This window comes from Danio rerio, chromosome 2 (assembly GCF_052040795.2).
Source record: "Danio rerio strain M-AB ecotype USA chromosome 2, GRCz13ab, whole genome shotgun sequence".
Taxonomy (NCBI): domain Eukaryota; kingdom Metazoa; phylum Chordata; class Actinopteri; order Cypriniformes; family Danionidae; genus Danio; species Danio rerio.
The window spans coordinates 495,001-515,048 of NC_141022.1; the positions used below are offsets into that span (position 1 = coordinate 495,001).

The following is a 20,048-nucleotide window of genomic DNA, read 5'->3' on the forward strand; positions in this document are numbered from 1 at the left end:
TTTCAGTAGGGAAAACGGAAAAACCCACAACATTTTGGAAAAGTCATGGAAAACAGATATCTGTATACTCGAATATAGGTTATTTACTTATTTTCTGTCCCTAGCCAATCACATACTCACGTTATTAGTGCGGTGTCAGCAGTATCCTAATCTATTGTACATAAATATAAACTCATACTGAATAGATTGCTGCGTGTTTAAGATATGCTGTAATACATTAAAACATGCATTGTTTTTCTTTTACCACACATATGTAGACATTGCATGAAACATTAGGTCATGAATATTTACCTGAAACTGTGGAGTTTTAGTAGTAAAAATGTGTATGAACCCAGTAAATATGGCAGAAATGTGGAGGATTGACAGGAACATAACTGAGCAGCATATCCATCTGCTAATGAGGGAGAAGCATGTCCTAAAGCCTGCTCGCTCTTCTGTTACACACTCAAACGTATATATTTAAAAATAATCCATCTACCCTCACAATCTCTCATCATCTTTCTAACCTTCCCTTCACTCCTGGAAATAACATCTCCTGACTTCTGGTCACTGGGAACGGTTTCAGGGAGTTGATGGATTTAACTTTGTAATGTTGAATGAGCTGCGGCTGAACATTGTCAAAATCCCCTTTACAGCCAATCCCACACTGCTGTGCAGGCGTTCTCCAGCCGGTGCTGATGGGCATGGGTCTGTCTCTCTCTCTCTCTGGGCTCTGTGCACACTCGCTTTACCATGAGAAGTGCCCGGAGATCCATTCATGAGGACTGAAGAGGTCAGGACAGCAGGAGATCTTCAGGTGACCTCCTCCTGCTTTTGCTCCTGGATCAGTCTGATTCTGCTCCATGAGCTGATCTGAAGCTTGGACACAGTTGAGAACCCATACACCGACTGACCCCTACATTACTAGTCTAAAACGTCAGCTGTAACATGTCAGAATAACCAAAGCATTTAGTTTACTCTTATTAGTCTTCAAACTCAGCCATGTTCATCTGTTATGGTGACTGCTGATGACCCAGAATCAAAGGACCCAGCACAGGACTGGACTGCTTGACACTCTGTCAGGACCATCTAACATGTTTGATTTCAGACAGTGAAATGCTTTGGGTGCAGAAATAAAAGCCAGACGCTGGTTCTGATAGCACACACATCATTTATTCATGCACAAGTGTAGCCGATCATCTCTCGTCACAGCAGCTGAATGACCGGTCCTCCTGGTGAACTCCTCCATCATCTCAGCAGTCAGGAGTTCAGGGCTGGGGTGTGTGTGAGGGAGTGTTTGCTGCAGTGGGGTTTGTCGGGGTCTTAAACCCTCCGAAGCCCCTTTGGATCATGAACTGCTCAAACCCTAACCCTGAGGAGCGAATCTGCTGCGTCAGCTTCTCCAGAGGCCTGTATTTATTGTGGATGAAGGACTTGAGATGTCTCTGGAGGCAGGAGACCTGTCTGAAGCTCCTCCCGCAGGGATTGCAGTGGTACGGCTTCAGTTCGCTGTGCACGGGCTCGTGGGCTTTGAGCTGAACCGGCGAGTTAAACCCTTTCCCGCACACCGAGCAGAGGAGCGGCTTGTGTTTGTAGTGCGTCTTCAGGTGTGTGGTGTAGTACTGTCTGAGGGTGAAGCTCTTCCCGCACTCCTGGCAGCTGTAGGCCTTTATGCCGGCGTGTATCCTCGTGTGCTCTCTCAGGCTGGATCTGTGTGTGAAGCTCTTCTGGCACAGGCTGCACTGGAAGGGCTTCTCCCCCGTGTGGATCCTCAGGTGTTCGGTCAGCGGTGCTTTGGTCTTGAAGCTTTTCCCGCAGTATCTGCAGGAGAACGGCGTCTCTCCAGTGTGGATCCTCATGTGATCTCGAAGGCTTCCTGAACTGGTCAGACTCTTCCCACACTGACGGCAGCTCCACGTCTTCCTGGCTCCAGCTCTGGCTCCAGCTCTCTTCTGTAGCACCTTCTTTCTGGTAGACGTTTGATTCTGCTCTTCATCGCTGTCCTCTTCGCTGTCCTCTTCGCTCAGCTCTGCACTCAGCACTGCATCACTGTCCTCTTCGCTGTCCTCTTCGCTGGATTCTTCGCTGTCCTCTTCACTCGGCTCTTCATTCTCCTCTTTGCTTAGGTCTTTGGTCTCCTCTGGCACTTCCATCAGGTCTGAAAGAATTGAATTGGTTTGTTAGAATAAGTTGAAGGTAAAGGCAGGTGAAATGAAAATACAGGTGTCAAACTCAGTTCCTGGAGGGCCGCAGATCTGCAGTTTTGCTCTATCCCTGATCAAACACCGCTGATCCACTAATGAAGGTGTTCAGGACTCTTTTGAACAGCTCGGTTATTTGGATCAGCTGTGTTTGATTAGGGCTGGAGTAAAACTGCAGAGCTGCGGCCCTCCAGGAACTGAGTTTGACACCTGTGAGTTAAAGTGATTCCCAGTTGGAGGATCAGCTGGAGTATATGTGCTGGTGTAGATCACGGTGAATATGCACAGAGTTGGGGATTGAAAATCAGTTCTGGGATCAAATATTTAGAGTAAGAATCGGATAATAAAGGAATATGTTGCAAGCAGTGCGTCATGATGTGATTTAATTACTTCAGATGTGCTAAAATATTTGTTAATCAGATTTTATAAAAATGAAAGCATAAACATGTGTAATAGATCACAAATAAAGGAAAGCAGTAATTATTAATTATGTACTGAATAAAGTAGGCTAGCTTAATCATGCAGTGTTCACTGATCTGGAATTGTTCATGAGTTTCTTGAAGCAGCATCAGCAGCCTAATGTGTCTCCAGTGTCCATCAGTCACACTTCAGGCTTCAGTAGTTAGTCTACATCACTAACATCACCTGATGAAGAACAGCACATGTGTATGGGACAATAACTGTTTACAAGGTAGACCGCGATTTGGAAAAGTCAAGGTTTTAAACCTGCCAAAATGTTCTGGTTTAATGTTCCTACGGTATGTGTGAGATGTGTTTTGGTTTATTCTGTACATGTTTTTCACAGCTATTTTATTTCGGTTTTTAGGGCAACATTACAGAAAAAAAACAGAAGAGGAAGCTCCACATCACAGTCAACAGATGGACGAATAAAGCTGTGCAGCTCAGTGTCTCCCCCTGCTGGAGCTGTGTGCAGTTAGCCCGCAGATCCTTCATACAAACATCATACTGTTTCCTGGCTTTAAAAATCAAACAATGCATTAAAAAGACATCTGTTCTCTAACTTTTAGTGTTTCCTCAACTCAATAAACATAACCTAAAGCACTTAAACGTGGTATTGAATATGCGTGAGGGGATGTTCATTAAATATCCTCCATTAGATCCACACATTCAGCTGAAATCCTCCTTCAAATGTTGTGTGTGAATATTCGAGCACAGTTGTGTGTTTGTAATCTGTTATGATATCAGTGTCACTGCTGTCTGCTTTATGCACGTTTACACTGTTTAATGACTAAAGATTAATCTGTCATAAATTTAAGTATTAAACTGAAGGGAACTCAATGAATCTAAATGAATATTCTCTCAGTGTAAATGAGCACAATGCTTTAGGAAATACACTTCATTTTCAATTCAATTTACTCGAAATCAACATCCAATTATATCATAGAATAAGAAAAAGTATAATATAAACATGAGCAAATTTCTGCCAGTGCAGTCAGCTTAACTCACAGCGTAGACAAGCTTTAATCGCCTAATGGATTGAGTTTTTAAAGTCCTGCTATTGACATTAGTTCGTGTTTTAATTTAAGCATGAACTCTGAAATGTCAGTAAAGGAATAATTAATCCAGAAATAAAAATCCTGTCATCATTTACTCTCATTTCACACCTTTAGGAGTTTCTTCTGTTGAACACAAAAGTAGATATTTTGAAGAATGTTCTAGCCATTGCCTCCATAGTATTTGTATTTCCAACATTCTACAAAAATACCTTCTTTAGTGTTTAACAAAATAAAGAAACTCATAGAGGTTTGGATGAGTAAAGAGTAAATGCTCATTATAGGGGTGAACTGACCCTTTATTACGAGTCAGTCATTCAAGAGAGAAGAGTATATTCCCCTTGTGTTCTCATATACCTACTGTATTATTATTTTATTAAAGACCAAAAAGAATCAATATCAGAACACACTTTCATAAACAAAAACCCTTCAGAATATAGCAGGGAGGGTTTGTGTAACAACTCAGAGAAAACACTGAGGTAAAACTGCTTTATATTCAGACATAACCCTAACCTTTAATAATATCATGTCAGCACAGTATCATGTGCAAATTCTAAATAGCGAATCATATAATCAGCCAATGACTATCCGAGTTCAACATTCAGGGTTAATTTAATAGAGCTGATGCTGTGCTAAAGTCATACTCACATGTGATTTCAGTAAAGGTAAAGTTGGTTTTATATTCGCACATTCAGACTTTCTCAATAATATAATTTCAGAAAAGTATTCTTTGCTAATTCTAAATGGGGAAATTATATTAGCAGTTAATGAATATCAAAGTACAACATTGTTTACAGTCAATTGCATAGTGCTAATATTATCTTGAAGTTATCCTTGCATGCTATTTCAGACTTTAATTTCAGTATTTAACTTAAAGGAACGTTAAAGTAACGAATGTGCCAAATATAAAACCAACTTTATCTCTCTGTGATTTCAGACACAATACTGAAATCAGCGTGTTAAACAATATAGAGGCTGTTAATTGAATGAATATGGGAATAAAACTAACTTTACCTCAATAAAAAAAACTTTAAAATGAAGTTTTCCCTAACCTACTTACATAAAGCAAACTTTAAATTACATTAACATTAAATCTTAGTATTGTAAACTAAAGTGTTTTCACCGCCAGTGAGGTTAAATTATTATTATTAGGCAGAATTCCTCAATAACAAAAAGACTTTCATAACCAGTACTTTAAACCATAAACACTCTTCACTAACACACACATCTACACTTTAATAAATGAGCACCATTTTGTCCATAACATATTTTCGCGCGCATTAAAAGCCCGGGAATCTGCCCGCGTTTTTCAGAGATGGAGAATAAAGATGTCGAACCTGTTTGCTGCTCGGAGTTTTCCTCGGTGTGTGTTTCCCTCATGTCTTCAGCTGATCTTCTCCTTCACACTCCTCTTCTGACCCTCTGAGCTCTTGTTTTTCGCTCCAATGAAGCGCGTCTCCTCATTGGTTGTTTGAACGTGACGTCACTGCGGCGGAGTGTCGCTGGCGGCAGGAAATGTCTCTTCAAAGGCCTTTGTTTTGCTTTGATGATCGAGTCGGCAAACCTGAAAGAAAGAGCTAGAAACTGGCGGGAAATGAAGGAAAGGCTTGAACTACACACGTGCACGGGCATTCCTTGTCTTTTCGACTTAGTCCCTTTATTTATCAGAGTTCACCACAGCGGAATAAACCGCCAACAGTACTGGGAAACACCCATACACACACTCATACACTACGGCCAGTGTAGTTGATCAGTTCCCCTATAGCGCATGTGTTTGGACTGTGGGGAACCGGAGCACCCGCGCATGTGAGGAATGTGTATTTATACCTCATATGTGATTAGATAAATACAAACTTTAATTTCAGACACACTTTCAGACTGATTGTTTTGTCGGCCCTAATAAATATATAATAATATAACTTCTACTATACAATATATATTTACTACTATAATGTTTACATGCACTAACTAATCATCACTGCCTCTGTACACCTTCATCTGCTTGTGTGTGTGTGTGTGTGTGTGTGTGTGTGTGTGTGTGTGTGTGTGTGTGTGTGTGTGTGTGTGTGTGTGTGTGTGTGTGTAAGCTCTATAGGTATTTGCAGTAAACACTGCGGTGAGCGCTCCAGCTGTAGTGTTAACTATAGCCCACTGTGATAAACACTGCAGTATAGTTAGCTTTTACTACAGTAAACTGTGGTGTGTTGTGGTATAATACACCCTATAATATTAATATTATGTAAGATAAACAGGTTCAGATGTAAACTACACCACAATCACGAGTGCAGAGACCTGAGCTGTTCATGAAGCACAGTAAACAGATAATCCTCATCATGTACTCATCGCCAGCCGTCACTCCTGACCTGAGTTTAATCAAGTACACTAAATAACCTGATCTGCTGAACACTGACGAGCAGATATTTAGAGGAATGCTGGACAGCGGTCACCATCGCCTGCTGCAGTGTTGTGTTGGTTCTGTGGAAGTCAACAGTCACAGGTTTACAACACGGTTTACCATAACCCTGATGCGGAAACCCTGATCCAGCTTCAGATGAAGAAGAACACACAGTAGAAACACGAAAAGCAGTTCAGTGTCCACATCAGAGCAGAACACAGCCAATAATCATCAGTACATTAACATACGAGTCAGTGATCGACAGCCCACAGATGCTCCTCACTCGGGTTGAGGTTAGGGCTGCGGTTAGGCCAGATCAAACCGGCTCTGTTATCAGATGATGGTGTTAAAACTGTCTGCACTTTAAGGGCTCTTTATTGAGGAGCAGAACGAGTCGTTACGTGTGTGTGTGTGTGTGTGTGTGTGTGTGTGTGTGTGTGTGTGTGTGTGTGTGTGTGAATGAGACGCATTTACAAGAGAAAAGCAGATAAGGTGTTTATTGCTCGTCGTTTACACACACACACACACACACACACACACATTACGGCCAGTGTAGTTGGTCAGTTCCCCTATAGCGCATGTGTTTGGACTGTGGAGCACCCGGAGGAAACCCACACCAACACGGGGAGAACATGCAAACTCCACACAGAAACACCAACTGACCCAGCCGAGACTCAAACCAGAGACCTTCCTGCTGTGAGGCCAGTGTGCGACCTTTATAATGTTATGTACATTTAATCATTGACATTACTAGCTTATATTAGTGATATTATTCATATTATTAGTGTCACAGTATTAGCGTCTGAAATAAGCCAAACACCTGTGTGTGTGTGTGTGTGTGTGTGTGTGTGTTCTCTGTAAAAGCTGCACAGGGCTGATCTGCTGAAGGGTGTGACACCACAGCTCTTATCTTCTTTAAACTCCTCAGCTTCAGTTACTGTGCTTCACGGCCGTCGCCTGCAGGAAACATCAGTGTGTGTAGATTAGAGGAGTCCGTTTGACCAGCATCTGCAGGAACACGTCACAGTAGAGCCAGTGATTCTGACTTCAGCTCTACAGCACTGCTCTGCTTCACTTTAACACATGTTTAGGGTCTATTCAGATCAACACTGAGAGTGAAAACAACTGCAGTCTTCAACAGTTTATTTAAATCAGCGTATAATCCACATATATACACACATTAACCCAACAGAACACTGGTTAGAGAATAAATAGAGCAGCACTCTTCAGGAGGATCACTGTGTTGAGGTCTAGCGTGAGGTAGACGTTTGTTTTAAATACACAGAGGAATTAAATAAAGCACTTCACATCATATATACACACAGAGGAAACATTCACAGATGAACACAGCACAGTTATCTGTGCAAACTGGCTATAGTGAGACTACAGTTCAACACAAACGCTGTGGAGCGTCCGGGAGCTCCTGAAGACCCCGAGGTGGAGTCAGCACACCAGTCACTCCCATTCTGACAACAAGACCAGGTCATAAATATAATAAGAGCCATGTAGACGACAATAAATATGTGTGTGTGTGTGTGTGTGTGTGTGTGTGTGTGTGTGTGTGTGTGTGTGTGTGTGAGGGATATATAAGCATGTTGCGTGTGTGTGTGTTCAGTGTGTGAGCTCCTGTGGGCACGGTGTATCTGCCTCCACATCAGCAGTGCCGGCGAGTCTCTTGCCATTCCAGGAGGACACACACCAGCAGCGCGGAGCCTGAGCCACCAGAGACGACACACACTGCAAACACACCCACAACACACACGTGCATTACACACATGGACAACACTGCAAACACACTGACAACAGACACTGCATTACACACTCACAGTACCTGTAATGCGTTCCCCCAACACTGGGGGGCACACAGATAAACACACACACACACACACACACCTGTTTGGCCTTGTAGAAGCCGTGTTTATCACAGTTGGGCAGGTAGAAACTGGTGAACTTCTCTCCCAACGCCTGCTGAGACTCTGTGATGACGTCCAGAGACGCGAGAAGCTCAGTGTGACACGGACCCTGCAGAAACACACACACACACACATTCAGGATGATGATTGACCCAAAAACACACACTTAAGAACTGAACATGAATGGTGAGTACTCTTAACCACAACACACTTCTGTACTTATAGCAGCCTGCGCTGAACATGAGAAACATGTCTGTGACATATCTGTGATGATAGATCATTAGAGAAGTCCATAATGGACTGAAGTGTGCTCTAGGGTACTGTTTAACAGAAGAGGGCGCTCTAGGCTAGTTTTTGATGGCGTTCTAGGCTATTGTTTAACAGCAGAGGGCACTCTAGGGTAGTTTTTAACAGCAGAGGGCGCTCTAGGGTAGTTTTTAACAGCAGAGGGCGCTCTACAGTAGTTTTTAACAGCAGAGGGCGCTCTAGGGTAGTTTTTAACAGCAGAGGGCGCTCTACGGTAGTTTTTAACAGCAGAGGGCGCTCTAGGGTAGTTTTTAACAGCAGAGGGTGCTCTACGGTAGTTTTTAACAGCAGAGGGCGCTCTAGGGTAGTTTTTAACAGCAGAGGGTGCTCTACGGTAGTTTTTAACAGCAGAGGGCGCTCTAGGGTAGTTTTTAACAGCAGAGGGTGCTCTACGGTAGTTTTTAACAGCAGAGGGCGCTCTAGGGTAGTTTTTAACAGCAGAGGGCGCTCTACGGTAGTTTTTAACAGCAGAGGGCGCTCTAGTCTAGTTTTTAACAGCAGAGGGCGCTCTACGGTAGTTTTTAACAGCAGAGGGCGCTCTAGGCTAGTTTTTGATGGCAATCTAGGCTATTGTTTAACAGCAGAGGGCACTCTAGAGTTGTTTTTAACAGCAGAGGGCGCTCTAGGGTAATTTTAAACAGCAGAGGTCAGTCTAGGGTAGTTTTAAACAGCAGAGGGCGCTCTAGGCTAGTGTTTGATGGCAATCTAGGCTATTGTTTAACAGCAGAGGGCGCTCTAGGGTAGTTTTAAACAGCAGAGGGCACTCTAGTTTTTTTAATTGTAAGATGTTTTGGACAAAGCATCTCCTGAATGTGAGTGTTCAACTGTCCCTTGCACTGCACCTGCTGGATGAGCTTCTGCCGGATGGCGTTGAGTTGTGACTTGATGCTCTCCTGTGCCTCCGCCGTGTCCCGCGGGTCCAGGGCTCTGTTCAGGCTCAGCAGGTGATGCAGTGAGCCCGGTTCAGACGTCAGCTCTGTGTCCTCTACAGAAACATTTCACAGTCAAACATCAGTCAGGAAACCTCATCAGAAAACTACCTTCACCAACAGCTCTACATAAGGTACTTATAGGCATGTGTTCTGGGAATGTTTACAAAATGCAATGCTCTGGAGTCTCCTCTTTAGGGAGGGGCCATCAGTTATTAAGGCGGGGCTATCAGTCCTTAAGGGACGGGCTCTTTTAACCTTTATTTTGGAAGGAATGGTCTTTGGGTTGCTGTGAACACCTTAGTGTGTAGATGTGTTGTCGCACTAGCCACTAATTTAATTTAATTACATTCTTTTATGTTGTTCTACAACCCCAAATCAGAAAAAAGTTGGTAGAGTATATAAAATGCAAATAAAAAAGTAGTGATCTCTAAATTAACTTGTATGGATATTTCACCTTCAGCAGTGCAGAACATCATTAAAGACTGAAGGAGTCTGGAGGAGTTTCAGTGCGTAAAGGACAAGAGCGCAAGCCTAAGCTGAACAACCGTGACCTCCGAACCCTCAGGGGGCGCTGCATCAAGAGTCCTCATTCATCTATAAGCAGATCAGCACATGGGCTCAGCACTACTGCGCTAAACCTGTGACAAGCAGCACAATACAGAGTCACATCCACAAACACCAGCCAACACTGCACTGTGCCAAGAGGAAGCCCTATGCTAACAGTGTCCAGAAGCGTCGTCCACTTCTCTGGGCTCGGAGGACAGTGGAGACGTGTGTGTGCTCAGATGAAGCAGTGTTTCAGGTGTTTTTGGAGAAAAAAAAGAAGAAGAGGATCCTCCAGACTGACACCAGCAACACGTCCAGAAGCCCGGAGTTCAACAAGACAATGCAGAACCACATCCAGCTCACATTACATAGTCCTGCTTGCTGAGGAAGAGGAGACAGACGCTGGACTGGCCTGCCTGCAGTCCCGACCTGTCTCCAATAGAGAATGTGCGGCATTTTGAAGCACTGAATGCAACAATGAAGACCCCGTACTGTTGGCCACCTTAAGACTTGTTTTCAGAAGGAATGGGGCAGAAGGACCCCTGAACACTTCAGCACTTGCTGTCCTCAGTCCCCAATTGTCTTTAAGTGTTGTGAAAAAGAACAGCAACATTACAGCGTGGTAAACACTTCACTGATACAGCTGTTTTTGGGGTTGTATTTTATTTTTCGATTGTGTGTGTGTGTGTGTGTGTGTGTGTGTTGATCTTGTGTTTGAATAAAGAATAATACTTAGAGAAGTGTACCTTCAGTAGGGTGGTGCTCCACACAGACGGCGTGCCCACGGGTCAGCGAGTGCAGCGGGCGCGGGTCTCCAGCTCTCGGGACGCAGCGCAGGCCGGCGCCGCAGTTTGCCGTGTGGACGCCGCAGGAGTCGCCGCTCCGCAGGGCGCAGGAGGAACAGCAGCCGCAGCCCGGATCCCGGACCACCTCAGCACAGCCGGGGGACACGGCAGGACACGCCGACAGCTGATCCGCAGAGCACGGGGCACAGCGGATGGGTTCAGGAGCTGGCACAGGAGACGCATCCAACACACACACCAGCACACACACCAACAACACACACACACACACCGCTCGCATAGCAGAAGAACAGGAGCTGGAGAGCTGAATATCTGGAGTTATCTGCCGCTGTGTGTCAGATCTGGCCCTCGCTTGCCCTGCGCTGGCTTTATATGCTCTGACAGGATGACCTCAGCGCGGTTAATCATTCACACACTCCACATCTGCATTAAGACGCTGTTTTCACAGCTTCACTCTGACTGCACACACCTCAATGTTGACTCTAGAACGGAGCGTGCTGCAGGATTCCTCCGGGATTCACTCCGTGTATGAGCCGTTCCTCAACAACAGGAGCGTGACGTTTGCTGTGGGCTATAACCTAAACACTGTCCACTACAGTAGTGTGGGACTCATTTCAACACTTGTGTTTTGGACTGCACTTGGAGTTGGGTCACAAAAACAAGGTCACGCGGGTGTTGCATAACAGGACGGGTCACTGCGAGGCCTTCCGCAATCACAACATGTTTTTCAAGAGGCGCCGCAGTAATGAAGCGTTCCTGGTGTAGTATTAGCACACCTCTGCAGCATTCGGCTTATCACCAAGGGCTGAGGTCAACCAGACGGTCAAGCCTGATTGAGGACGCTACACTTCTGAAGAGGAGTCTAGATACTAGTGCAGCAGTCGAGCCCTCATTAGGGGCCATGACTCCAGCGGTATTCACACAAGATTCACAACTCATGTCCGGTAGGATGACCGTAGGCTTGCCTATACACAAACACACACACACCCACACACACACACACACACCACGAGCAAATCATTTACATCCCACCCACACAAGTTTCATCCAAAGATTGAGCAAGAAGAAAGAAAACAGACTGGAGGAGGAGAGGAAACGTCAGCCTTCATCATGACCACAGACAGTGAGAGAAACACCCAAAGAAAACACCAATGCGGAGCTCAGATGTGTGTGTGTGTGTTTATGTGTGTGTGTTTGTCTCATTCGACAGTGAGCGTGTGTGTTGTGGCCTCCTCGATGTCCCACATCACATTGATCAGCCACTGCGGAAGATCCACCTGCACACACACACACACACAAACACACACACACACACACACACACACACACACACACACACTTCAGACTTACATCAAAACACTCCTGAGTCCTCCTGCAGGTTCAGTCGCCTGCGTCATGTTCAAACTCTGCACTCATCAGCACAGTAGATCTGATGGTGAGGGTCCGGCATGCTGTCTTTCAGACCTGTGACTCACCTTACTGTAGGTCTGCAGCAGTGATCGTGATGCTCGGGCCGATGAAGAACTCCTCTTTGAGTCTCGTGTCCTGGGTCTGTAGGTCTGCCATGTCTGGATGGTTCTGAGGGTGGATCTCCTCGGTTTTTTGCTCTGGCGGTCTCCCTGATCTTCAGAATCAAACTCCAGAGGTTCGTCCGTCTCCACCAGCACATCTGGATCCACAGATTCGTCCGTCTCCAGGAACTCTTCCAGATCTACAGATTTCTCCATGTCTGAAGACGGGTCCGGCTCCAGCTGCTCTGAGATGGTGTGCAGGGAACTGATGGAGGTCATGCTCAGCTCTAGAAGAACTTCTGGATGAAGACAAAACTATATACAGCTGAAGTCAGAGTTATTCACCATCTGTTTATTTTCCCCAGTTTCTGTGTATCAGAGAGCAGATTTCTCCAACACATCTCTAATCATAACAGTGTTAAAAACTCATCTCTAATCACTGATTTATTTCCTCTTCATCATGATGACAGTAAATAATATTAGACTAGATATTCTTCAAGACACTTCTATACAGCTTACAGTGACATGTAAAGGCTTCACTAGGGTAATTAGGGTAAAGTTAGGGTAATTAGGCAAGTCATTGTATAACAGTGGTTTGTTCTGGAGACTATTGAAAACAAATCTAGCTTAAAGGGGCTAATAATATTGAGCTTAAAATGGTGTTTAAAACATTAATAATTCTAATTATTCTAGCCGAAATAAAATAAATCAGACTTTCACTAGAAGAAAAAATATTATCAGACACACTGTGAACATTTCCTCAATCTGTTCAACATCATCTGGGAAATAATTAATGAAGAAAAAAAAATCTAATTTGTGAGAATAATTCTGATATATATATGAGCAATATGGGAGATTTGGGTTGTTTCAGTCATGTTCTGTATATCACTGTATTATTTTAATAAAGACTGTACACCTCAAACTCACACAATAATAATCTGCTGCTTTATCTGTTATGAACGCTTTCATCATGATAAATCCTACTGTAGTGAGAGTATAGTGTTGTCTACTGAGGGAACACTGATGAGGGAACACCCGAACACTCGCGGAGTTTGTGATGAGGATCAGCTTGTTTCTTCATCTGAATAGATCTGAGGAGTCTGCTTTATGTTAGAGCTTTAGTGAAGGTGGATCATGTCTGACCTGAAGGGTGAACACTGTGCACAGAATCACAGACAACAGGAGGGACAAGGAGATAGACTAGCCACTGTGAACTTACATCTCACTAATCTGAGGAAACTAGCATTGCAGAACTCATTCACTCATTCAGCTTAGTCCCTTATTCATCAGGGGTCGCCACAGTGGAATGAACCATCAACTGTTCTAGCATATGTTTTACACAGCGGATGCCCTTCCAGCTGCAACCCAGCACTGGGAAACACACACACACACACTCATACACTACGGCCAGTGTAGTTGATCAGTTCCCCTATAGCGCATGTGTTTGGGAAACCGGAGCACCCGGAGGAAACCCACGCCAACACGGGGAGAACATGCAAACTCCACACAGAAACACCAACTGACCCAGCCGAGACTCGAACCAGCAACCTTCTTGCTGTGAGGCCACAGTGCTGACCACTGCTCCACCTTGCTGCCCAGAATTGCAAGACATTATTCAGAGCTGGAAGTGTGCGATATGAAGTCCCAAATCTGCATATAATATAATGAGAATCATAATGACGTCTCTGAGAGCTCTCAGAATGACATACTGCAATCCTGAACATGCTGACTGCTTTCTCAAAATTGTGAGACATGAACTTGCGTCTGGCTAAACATTTTAATATTGTGAGGAGTTGCAAATGCAGGCAGTGAGCTGAACCTCTGCAGTAAAGCATTGCTGTCGCCATGATGGCAGAAACAAACGTCCATAATAAACACTGAATACAACTGAACATTCTCCAGCTGACTGGAACAGCCACTAACCAGCTTATTTACATCAACACGGCTTCATCAGGCATCATCCAGTACATTACACAGCTCACCTGCTGCAGACACACACGTCTCTCCAGAGCTCACCTGTGGACCTCATCAGATACAGGTACACTCTCTCCTGACTGAGGAAACACTGCCCTCGCAGGCCTGGAGGAATCAAACATCTACAGAGGAGCCAATACACCGCTCTGCAGACTGATCTCAAATCTCGTTTGCTTTGCTTCCTCCATCTGTTGACATATTTGGTGTGATGTTTAATAGCAACGTGCCACATCTCAACAATGTGTATAACTGTGCTTTTCTATCATGAATTGCTGGTCAATTATATTATATGCTACCAATGCAGGAAAGTGATATTCATTATTCATGATGTGATGTTATATTAATAATACATGAGCTGTTAATAAATGCAAAACATATGATCATATTAAACAGAGTCAGCACACATAACATATATAGATATAATCAGTATAATCAGCACTTGCAGACACTGTAGTGTATGTAGTACTCATTATCAGTAACAGGTCATATAAAGGGGCAGCACGGTGGCTCAGTGGTCAGCACTGTGGCCTCACAGCAAGAAGGTCTCTGGTTTGAGTCTGGGTCAGTTGGTGTTTCTGTGTGGAGTTTGCATGTTCTCCCTGTGTTGGCGTGGGTTTCCTCCGGGTGCTCCAAACACATATGCTATAGGGGAACTGATCAACTACACTGGCCGTAGTGTATGAGTGTGTGTGTGTGTGTGTGTGTGTGAATGAGTGTGTATGGGTGTTTCCTAGAACTGGGTTGCAGCTGGAAGGGCATCCGCTGTGTAAAACACATGCTGGAATAGTTGGCGGTTCATTCCGCTGTGGCGAGCCCTGAAATAGAGCTGAAGGAAAGTGAATGCGTGTAAACACAGACACTCGGAGCCGCTGTTCTTCAATACTCTCTTTATTATAAAACCTCATATTGCTGGAGTTGTCACTGTACAAAGATCAGCATATCAAACACTGCTGTATTTACAAAATACACCTCTGTTTATCAAAGAGCTAAAAGGCAAACGACTTCAACCACCGCAAGCATGTCAAATAAGGCAAGAATACTGTCCGGACAGATCTGCATTAGAGAGAGCGACGGACCCACACCCTGAAGAGAAGCGGCATGATGCAGAACATCAGCAGAGAAACTGCCCTGTTGTTCCTTCATTGTGACTCCTAAACCGGCTCAGAAATGAGGCATACAGAATGTTTTGTGCTTGTAAACACACACCAGAGATCTATATGGTGTGTGTTTGTGTGTGTGACACAGCATTCCCGCCTCCCAGGTCACTGACTTCAGTGTCAGCAGTGGGTCGCTGTACCCTGCCGTTCCCTTTACTGACCTCATTAACATCAAACACAGGTGAAGCCCCAGTAACACACATCCCTCAGTCCTCCGTCAGTCTGTCAGCTCTCATACACACACACACACACACACACTGTACACAACCGGCATCTGACAGTTTCAGTCCTCCGACAGTCACAGATTATTATTATTATTATTATTATTATTATTACAGCGACTGTTGATGACAGAATCATGTCCAATCACTACACGTCAGATATAATTGGCACATATCCTTAACTGAGTTCATCTCTGCTAATGACACACTACATCACTACATGCATACAGCAGGGTCTGAGCATGATATACACATCATTTACAGACAGAAGCTATGCTATTTGGCCAATCTGGACTAGTAAACTGGATGAGGACGGACTTTATTGTTGGCTTGAGAAACCCCAGCTTGAATGTTTGTATTAACTCTAAAAGCTTGAGGTTTGAAGCAGCTTCTATAGTAATCTAAGGGGCTCGGATGTTGCTAAGCTTTACTAGGGTACTTTGACTGGTTGCTATCCAGTTGCTGCTAGTGTGATCTGATTGGTCACTGCATGCTTACATGATTAGCATGTCACTAGCATGTTGTTAGCATTTGTTACACTTAGCCAATCACAGTTAGCATGTGTGGCAAGTTCTGTTTTTATCAGAGCCAAATCCCATATCTTTAATGTTCTGATGCAGAAATATAGGGCTTGTTAAACGGTTGCTAGGGTAGACTGTTTTGTTGCTAAGGAGTGGCTTGGAAGCCTACAGTCATGTTTCTCCAATGGCAGCCTGCCAGTATGAATGACAAAGCAAACCCAGTGTCTGTATGATGTTCATATTCTAAGATATACTTTTTAGGTTTGGGTTGCTAGGGTGGGGTAAATGGTTGCTATGGTGTGACCAGATTGTTGTCGAGTGATATTTAAAAGGTTATTGTCAGACTAAATGCAATCAGCCTATCTTCATTTCTCTAGAGTGTTCTGATGTGGAGATAGCCATATCCGCTTTTACAATGGAAGTCAATGGGGCAGTTGCTAGGGTGCTACACCTCGTTGCTAGGTTGTGGCAAGAAAGTGGAAAGATCAGCATTTTTTGGCAGCTCGGTGGACTGGGTTAAATGAGCCCAGCCGCATTTTTGTACAACAGTCAAATGATGCAAAATTATGAGGACACAAAATATGGTCCAATGTTAAACCAATGGGACTTTTCCGAAATTTCCGAGATGATTTTTTGAAAAACTATAGGTCAGATCAGTACAAAAAGACATATACGCATGAGTCAGAATAGTGTGAAGGTCTGACATGAGTTTAGTGGATATAGCTTGAATGCTCTAGGAGGAGATACATTTTAAACGAAGATGACGTTTATATAATAGATCAGTAGATCATTCTCAAGCCAACAGAATAAATGAGTGTCTCTGGTCACATGACTCATATTTTCAGATCGTGCATTATTTTAAACATCACCATCAGGTTTGGGTCACTGCAATATGTAATTTCAGTGTCTTTCAGACCCCACCGTACACATCAGTGTTTCTCAACCACGTTCCTAGAGGAGAACCAGCACTGCATGTTTTAAATGTCTCCTTTGGTTGTCACACCCATCACAGGTCTCTCAGCCTCTCCTAATGAGCTGATGATCTGAAGCAGGTGTGTTTGGTGAAGGAGACATGGATAATGTGCCGGGCTGGTGCTCTTCCAGGAACATGGTTAAGAAACACTGGTATAGATGAACGTCAGCTTGTAGTTTATAGCTAGAACAGTCAGTCAGTGTGATGATGAAGCTCTCTTTAGGCTGTATTAAACTCCCTGATGTCTACACACACACACACACACACACACACACACACACACACACACACACACACACACACACAAACTGCTTTAAACAGCTATTTGTATATAAGCTATCCTGATGTAAGGCTTCGGAAGCATCACATAACTTGATTATTATTGTATTATTATTGTCAAAGTGCAGCTATACATGTGTCATCAGGATGGAAATCTTTAGAGTCATGACATGATGAAGAGTGTGAGGAGACGAGTCATGGTTCAGTGCATTATTTGTCTGGATGCAGAGTGTGTCTTTGTTCTATTGCCGTTCTATATAGGAAAATCAAAACACATTCATTTCAATGCACTGGAGAGTTCAATACCAAAAATACACACACTCTGCTCATAATAATATCTATATGTACAGCTCATAGCAGATGATGGCAAAATATGACAAATGACAGCTTCCCAGACAGCGAACATGTGTTCTGTGAATGTTCTGAGTGAGTCCAGAATGATATTAGGAATGTCCAGGATTTAACTTCATATATATTTTTTCTTAGCAGTGAAACATTCGATTTTATAAATTGGCCATAATGGGAGTGCTGTTTTAAATGTTCTCTGAATATTATTATAAAATGGATGAATAAATGTAAACTGAATGCAACAGATCAATGTTTATAAGAATGTTTCTGTGCCAGTAACTGTTCCAGACCTGATAACTGTGATTGAACATTCTATTAAGATTACTGGAAGAGCGCTTGTTTGCAACCTTAGGCAAACATTGGCAGAACGTTTGCATTTTTATACAATTGCTAACAATTATTTGAGGCTTTAATCTCCACACTCATATCAGGATTGATTAATCGCTGTGCTCCTGTCTCAATTAACTGGCTGTACTTGTTTCTTCAATTAGCCAATGTACTCATGTCCTGATTCATCACTCCGCACATGAAAAGATTTATCAATTAATTGTTGTACTCATGTCTTACTGTACTCAGCTCTCATTTACATGTTGTACTCATCTCAATAAATCACTCATGTCTTGATTAATCAGACTTTTGTCTCGATCAACTGTGCATTTATCTCAATTATACTCATCCCTCACTTAAGTGTACTCGTCTTAATAAAAGTCTGTACTCGTGTCTCAATTATTCATTGTACTCATGTGTTGATTATACATGCATGTGCCTCGATTAATCACTGGCCTCATGTCCTAGTTATTTGTACTCATGTCTTGATTAATCGTGTACTCAAGTGTACTCAGTAATCATACTTGATTCCTGATTAATTGTACTCATGTCTCGAATAATTGATGCACCCATGTGTAATTAATTGCTGCGTTCATGTCTTGATAAATCGCTGTATTTGCATCTCGATTAAGCATCACACTCATGTCTCGGCCAATTGTTCGCTTGTCTTGATAAACCACTGTACTTTTGTCTCGATTAATCGCTGTGCTCATGTCTCCACCAAATTTACACATGTCTCCATAACTGCATTTGTTTCTTGATTAATCGAAACACTCATCTCGATTAATCATCATACTGATGCCTCGATTAATCACTGTGCACATGTCTTAGTTGATCACTGTACTCATCTCTTGGTCAAATGTAAACATGTCTTGATAAATGCGCTAGTTTCTTAATTAATCGTAACACTTATCTTGATTGGTTATAGTGATCCTCTCGATTAATCGTCATATTAATGTCTCGGTTAATTGCCATAGTCATGTCTTAATTAATTGCTGTACTCATGTCTCAATTAAATGTACTCATGTCTTGATAATTGCACAAGTTTCTTGATTACTCATAACACCTTTATCTATTAATCTTAGTAATCCTCTCGATTAATCGTCTCGATTAATCACTGTACTCATGCCTCAGCCAAATGCAATCATGTCTTGATAAATCCACCAGTTTCTTGATTAATAATAACACTTATCTCGATTAATTGTGGTACTCCTCTGGATTAATCATCATACTCATGTCTCGATTTATCACTGTGCTCATGTCTCAAAGAAATGTACTCATGCCCTTGATAAATGCATTAGTTTCTTGATTAATTGTAGTACTTCTCTCGATTAATCCTTGTCCTCATGCCTCGTTTAATTGCTCCAGCATGTTTTCGCAGTGCTCGATCCGCCCTACACCTCCTGCTCTTTGGTCTCCTCCTCTTCCCCGACTGTAGGCACATTGGTGGTGTTGCTGTGTCCGTGGGGTCCGTGGAAACTGCTGCTCAGGCCGACTCTCGCCGCCAGGCCGGATGTTGCGGAGGAGACGCTGCCGGCTTTGGTCTGCGTGCTGCTGGTGCGGGCGATGGCATGAACCCTGCGCTCCAGCCCGCCCGTGTGGTGCGGCGCTCGGATCCCCGGATCCTGCGCTTTTCCCTCCAGGAAGTAGGTGAGCATCTGACCTTTGCCCTTTACACTGACATTGCCACGACACATCAGGTCATAGTTGTTCTGGAGCAGACGGTACACGTCCTCTGTCACCTGCAACATTACACATATGCCAGTTTGTGGTGATCAGTTCATCTGTGCATGTCATGAAGAACAGCTCTAGTAATCTTTAATTGAGATCTGAAGATGCACTTCCTGTTGGTTTTCATTTCATTCTGTCTTCAATCTGAGGTAGTGGGTGTGGCTAACATACTTTACCACGCCCCTCCAGCTGTCATCGCTATGACACTGAACAGAAATGGTGAGGAGGAGGAGGAGTCTGTTATGCTCTAATAACTCGCCCTAAACCCTTTTCCCATCTTTCTGAACGAAACGCCTACTTCACTACATCCAATCAGCTCGCAGTGGAAAAACAAGCCACGCCCACTGTTTTCTCATTTAATATTCTGTTTCTCTAGGAAATGTTCGCGATATGTAAAAGAAACAGTCTCAGCCTACG

At 43.5% G+C, this 20,048-nt stretch overlaps 4 protein-coding genes and 1 long non-coding RNA gene across 10 annotated transcripts in view; 1 reads left to right on the forward strand and 4 right to left on the reverse strand.

The window, feature by feature from the left end:
* Positions 1–1,130: 1,130 nt before the first annotated feature.
* Positions 1,131–5,104, reverse strand: znfl2a (zinc finger-like gene 2a). 2 transcript variants are annotated; one of them, XM_087238919.1, is made up of 2 exons: positions 2,391–5,103; positions 1,131–2,218 (listed from the first exon to the last, which is right to left on the reverse strand). In XM_087238919.1, exon 2 carries the CDS (start codon positions 2,130–2,132, stop codon positions 1,248–1,250), a length of 885 nt encoding a protein of 294 aa, XP_087095045.1. In that variant the 5' UTR covers positions 2,133–2,218; positions 2,391–5,103; the 3' UTR covers positions 1,131–1,247.
* Positions 5,105–7,215: 2,111 nt separating this feature from the next.
* igfbp1b (insulin-like growth factor binding protein 1b) lies at positions 7,216–10,932 on the reverse strand. Its single transcript, NM_001098257.2, is given in 4 exon segments — positions 7,216–7,826; positions 7,983–8,111; positions 9,151–9,293; positions 10,533–10,932. Coding segments are annotated over 4 exon segments (735 nt in total). The 5' UTR covers positions 10,870–10,932; the 3' UTR covers positions 7,216–7,700.
* Positions 8,076–10,830, forward strand: LOC147846166 (uncharacterized). Its single transcript, XR_015478084.1, has 2 exons — positions 8,076–8,188; positions 9,704–10,830. It is a non-coding gene; the product is annotated as an uncharacterized LOC147846166 (long non-coding RNA).
* Positions 10,933–10,993: 61 nt separating the features above from the next.
* On the reverse strand, positions 10,994–14,430 carry LOC147836968 (uncharacterized). Of its 4 annotated transcripts, none has more exons than XM_087240312.1 (3): positions 14,083–14,130; positions 12,065–12,415; positions 10,994–11,866 (listed from the first exon to the last, which is right to left on the reverse strand). In XM_087240312.1, exons 2-3 carry the CDS (start codon positions 12,377–12,379, stop codon positions 11,789–11,791), a joined length of 393 nt encoding a protein of 130 aa, XP_087096438.1. In that variant the 5' UTR covers positions 12,380–12,415; positions 14,083–14,130; the 3' UTR covers positions 10,994–11,788. The 4 variants fall into 4 exon arrangements, with proteins under 4 accessions (XP_087096438.1, XP_087096437.1, XP_087096439.1 ...); XM_087240311.1 differs by having other exon boundaries at positions 11,649–11,866; positions 12,065–12,399; positions 14,117–14,430; XM_087240313.1 differs by having other exon boundaries at positions 11,649–11,866; positions 14,117–14,156.
* A 516-nt stretch (positions 14,431–14,946) lies between these two features.
* The window catches only part of adcy1b (adenylate cyclase 1b), a 37,808-nt gene continuing 32,706 nt past the window's right edge, over positions 14,947–20,048 (reverse strand). The window contains exon 20 of one of the 2 annotated variants that reach the window (XM_087239879.1): positions 14,947–19,642. In XM_087239879.1, coding sequence (XP_087096005.1) covers positions 19,295–19,642 — 348 coding nt within the window. In that variant the 3' untranslated portion in view covers positions 14,947–19,294. 2 annotated transcript variants of the gene reach the window in all.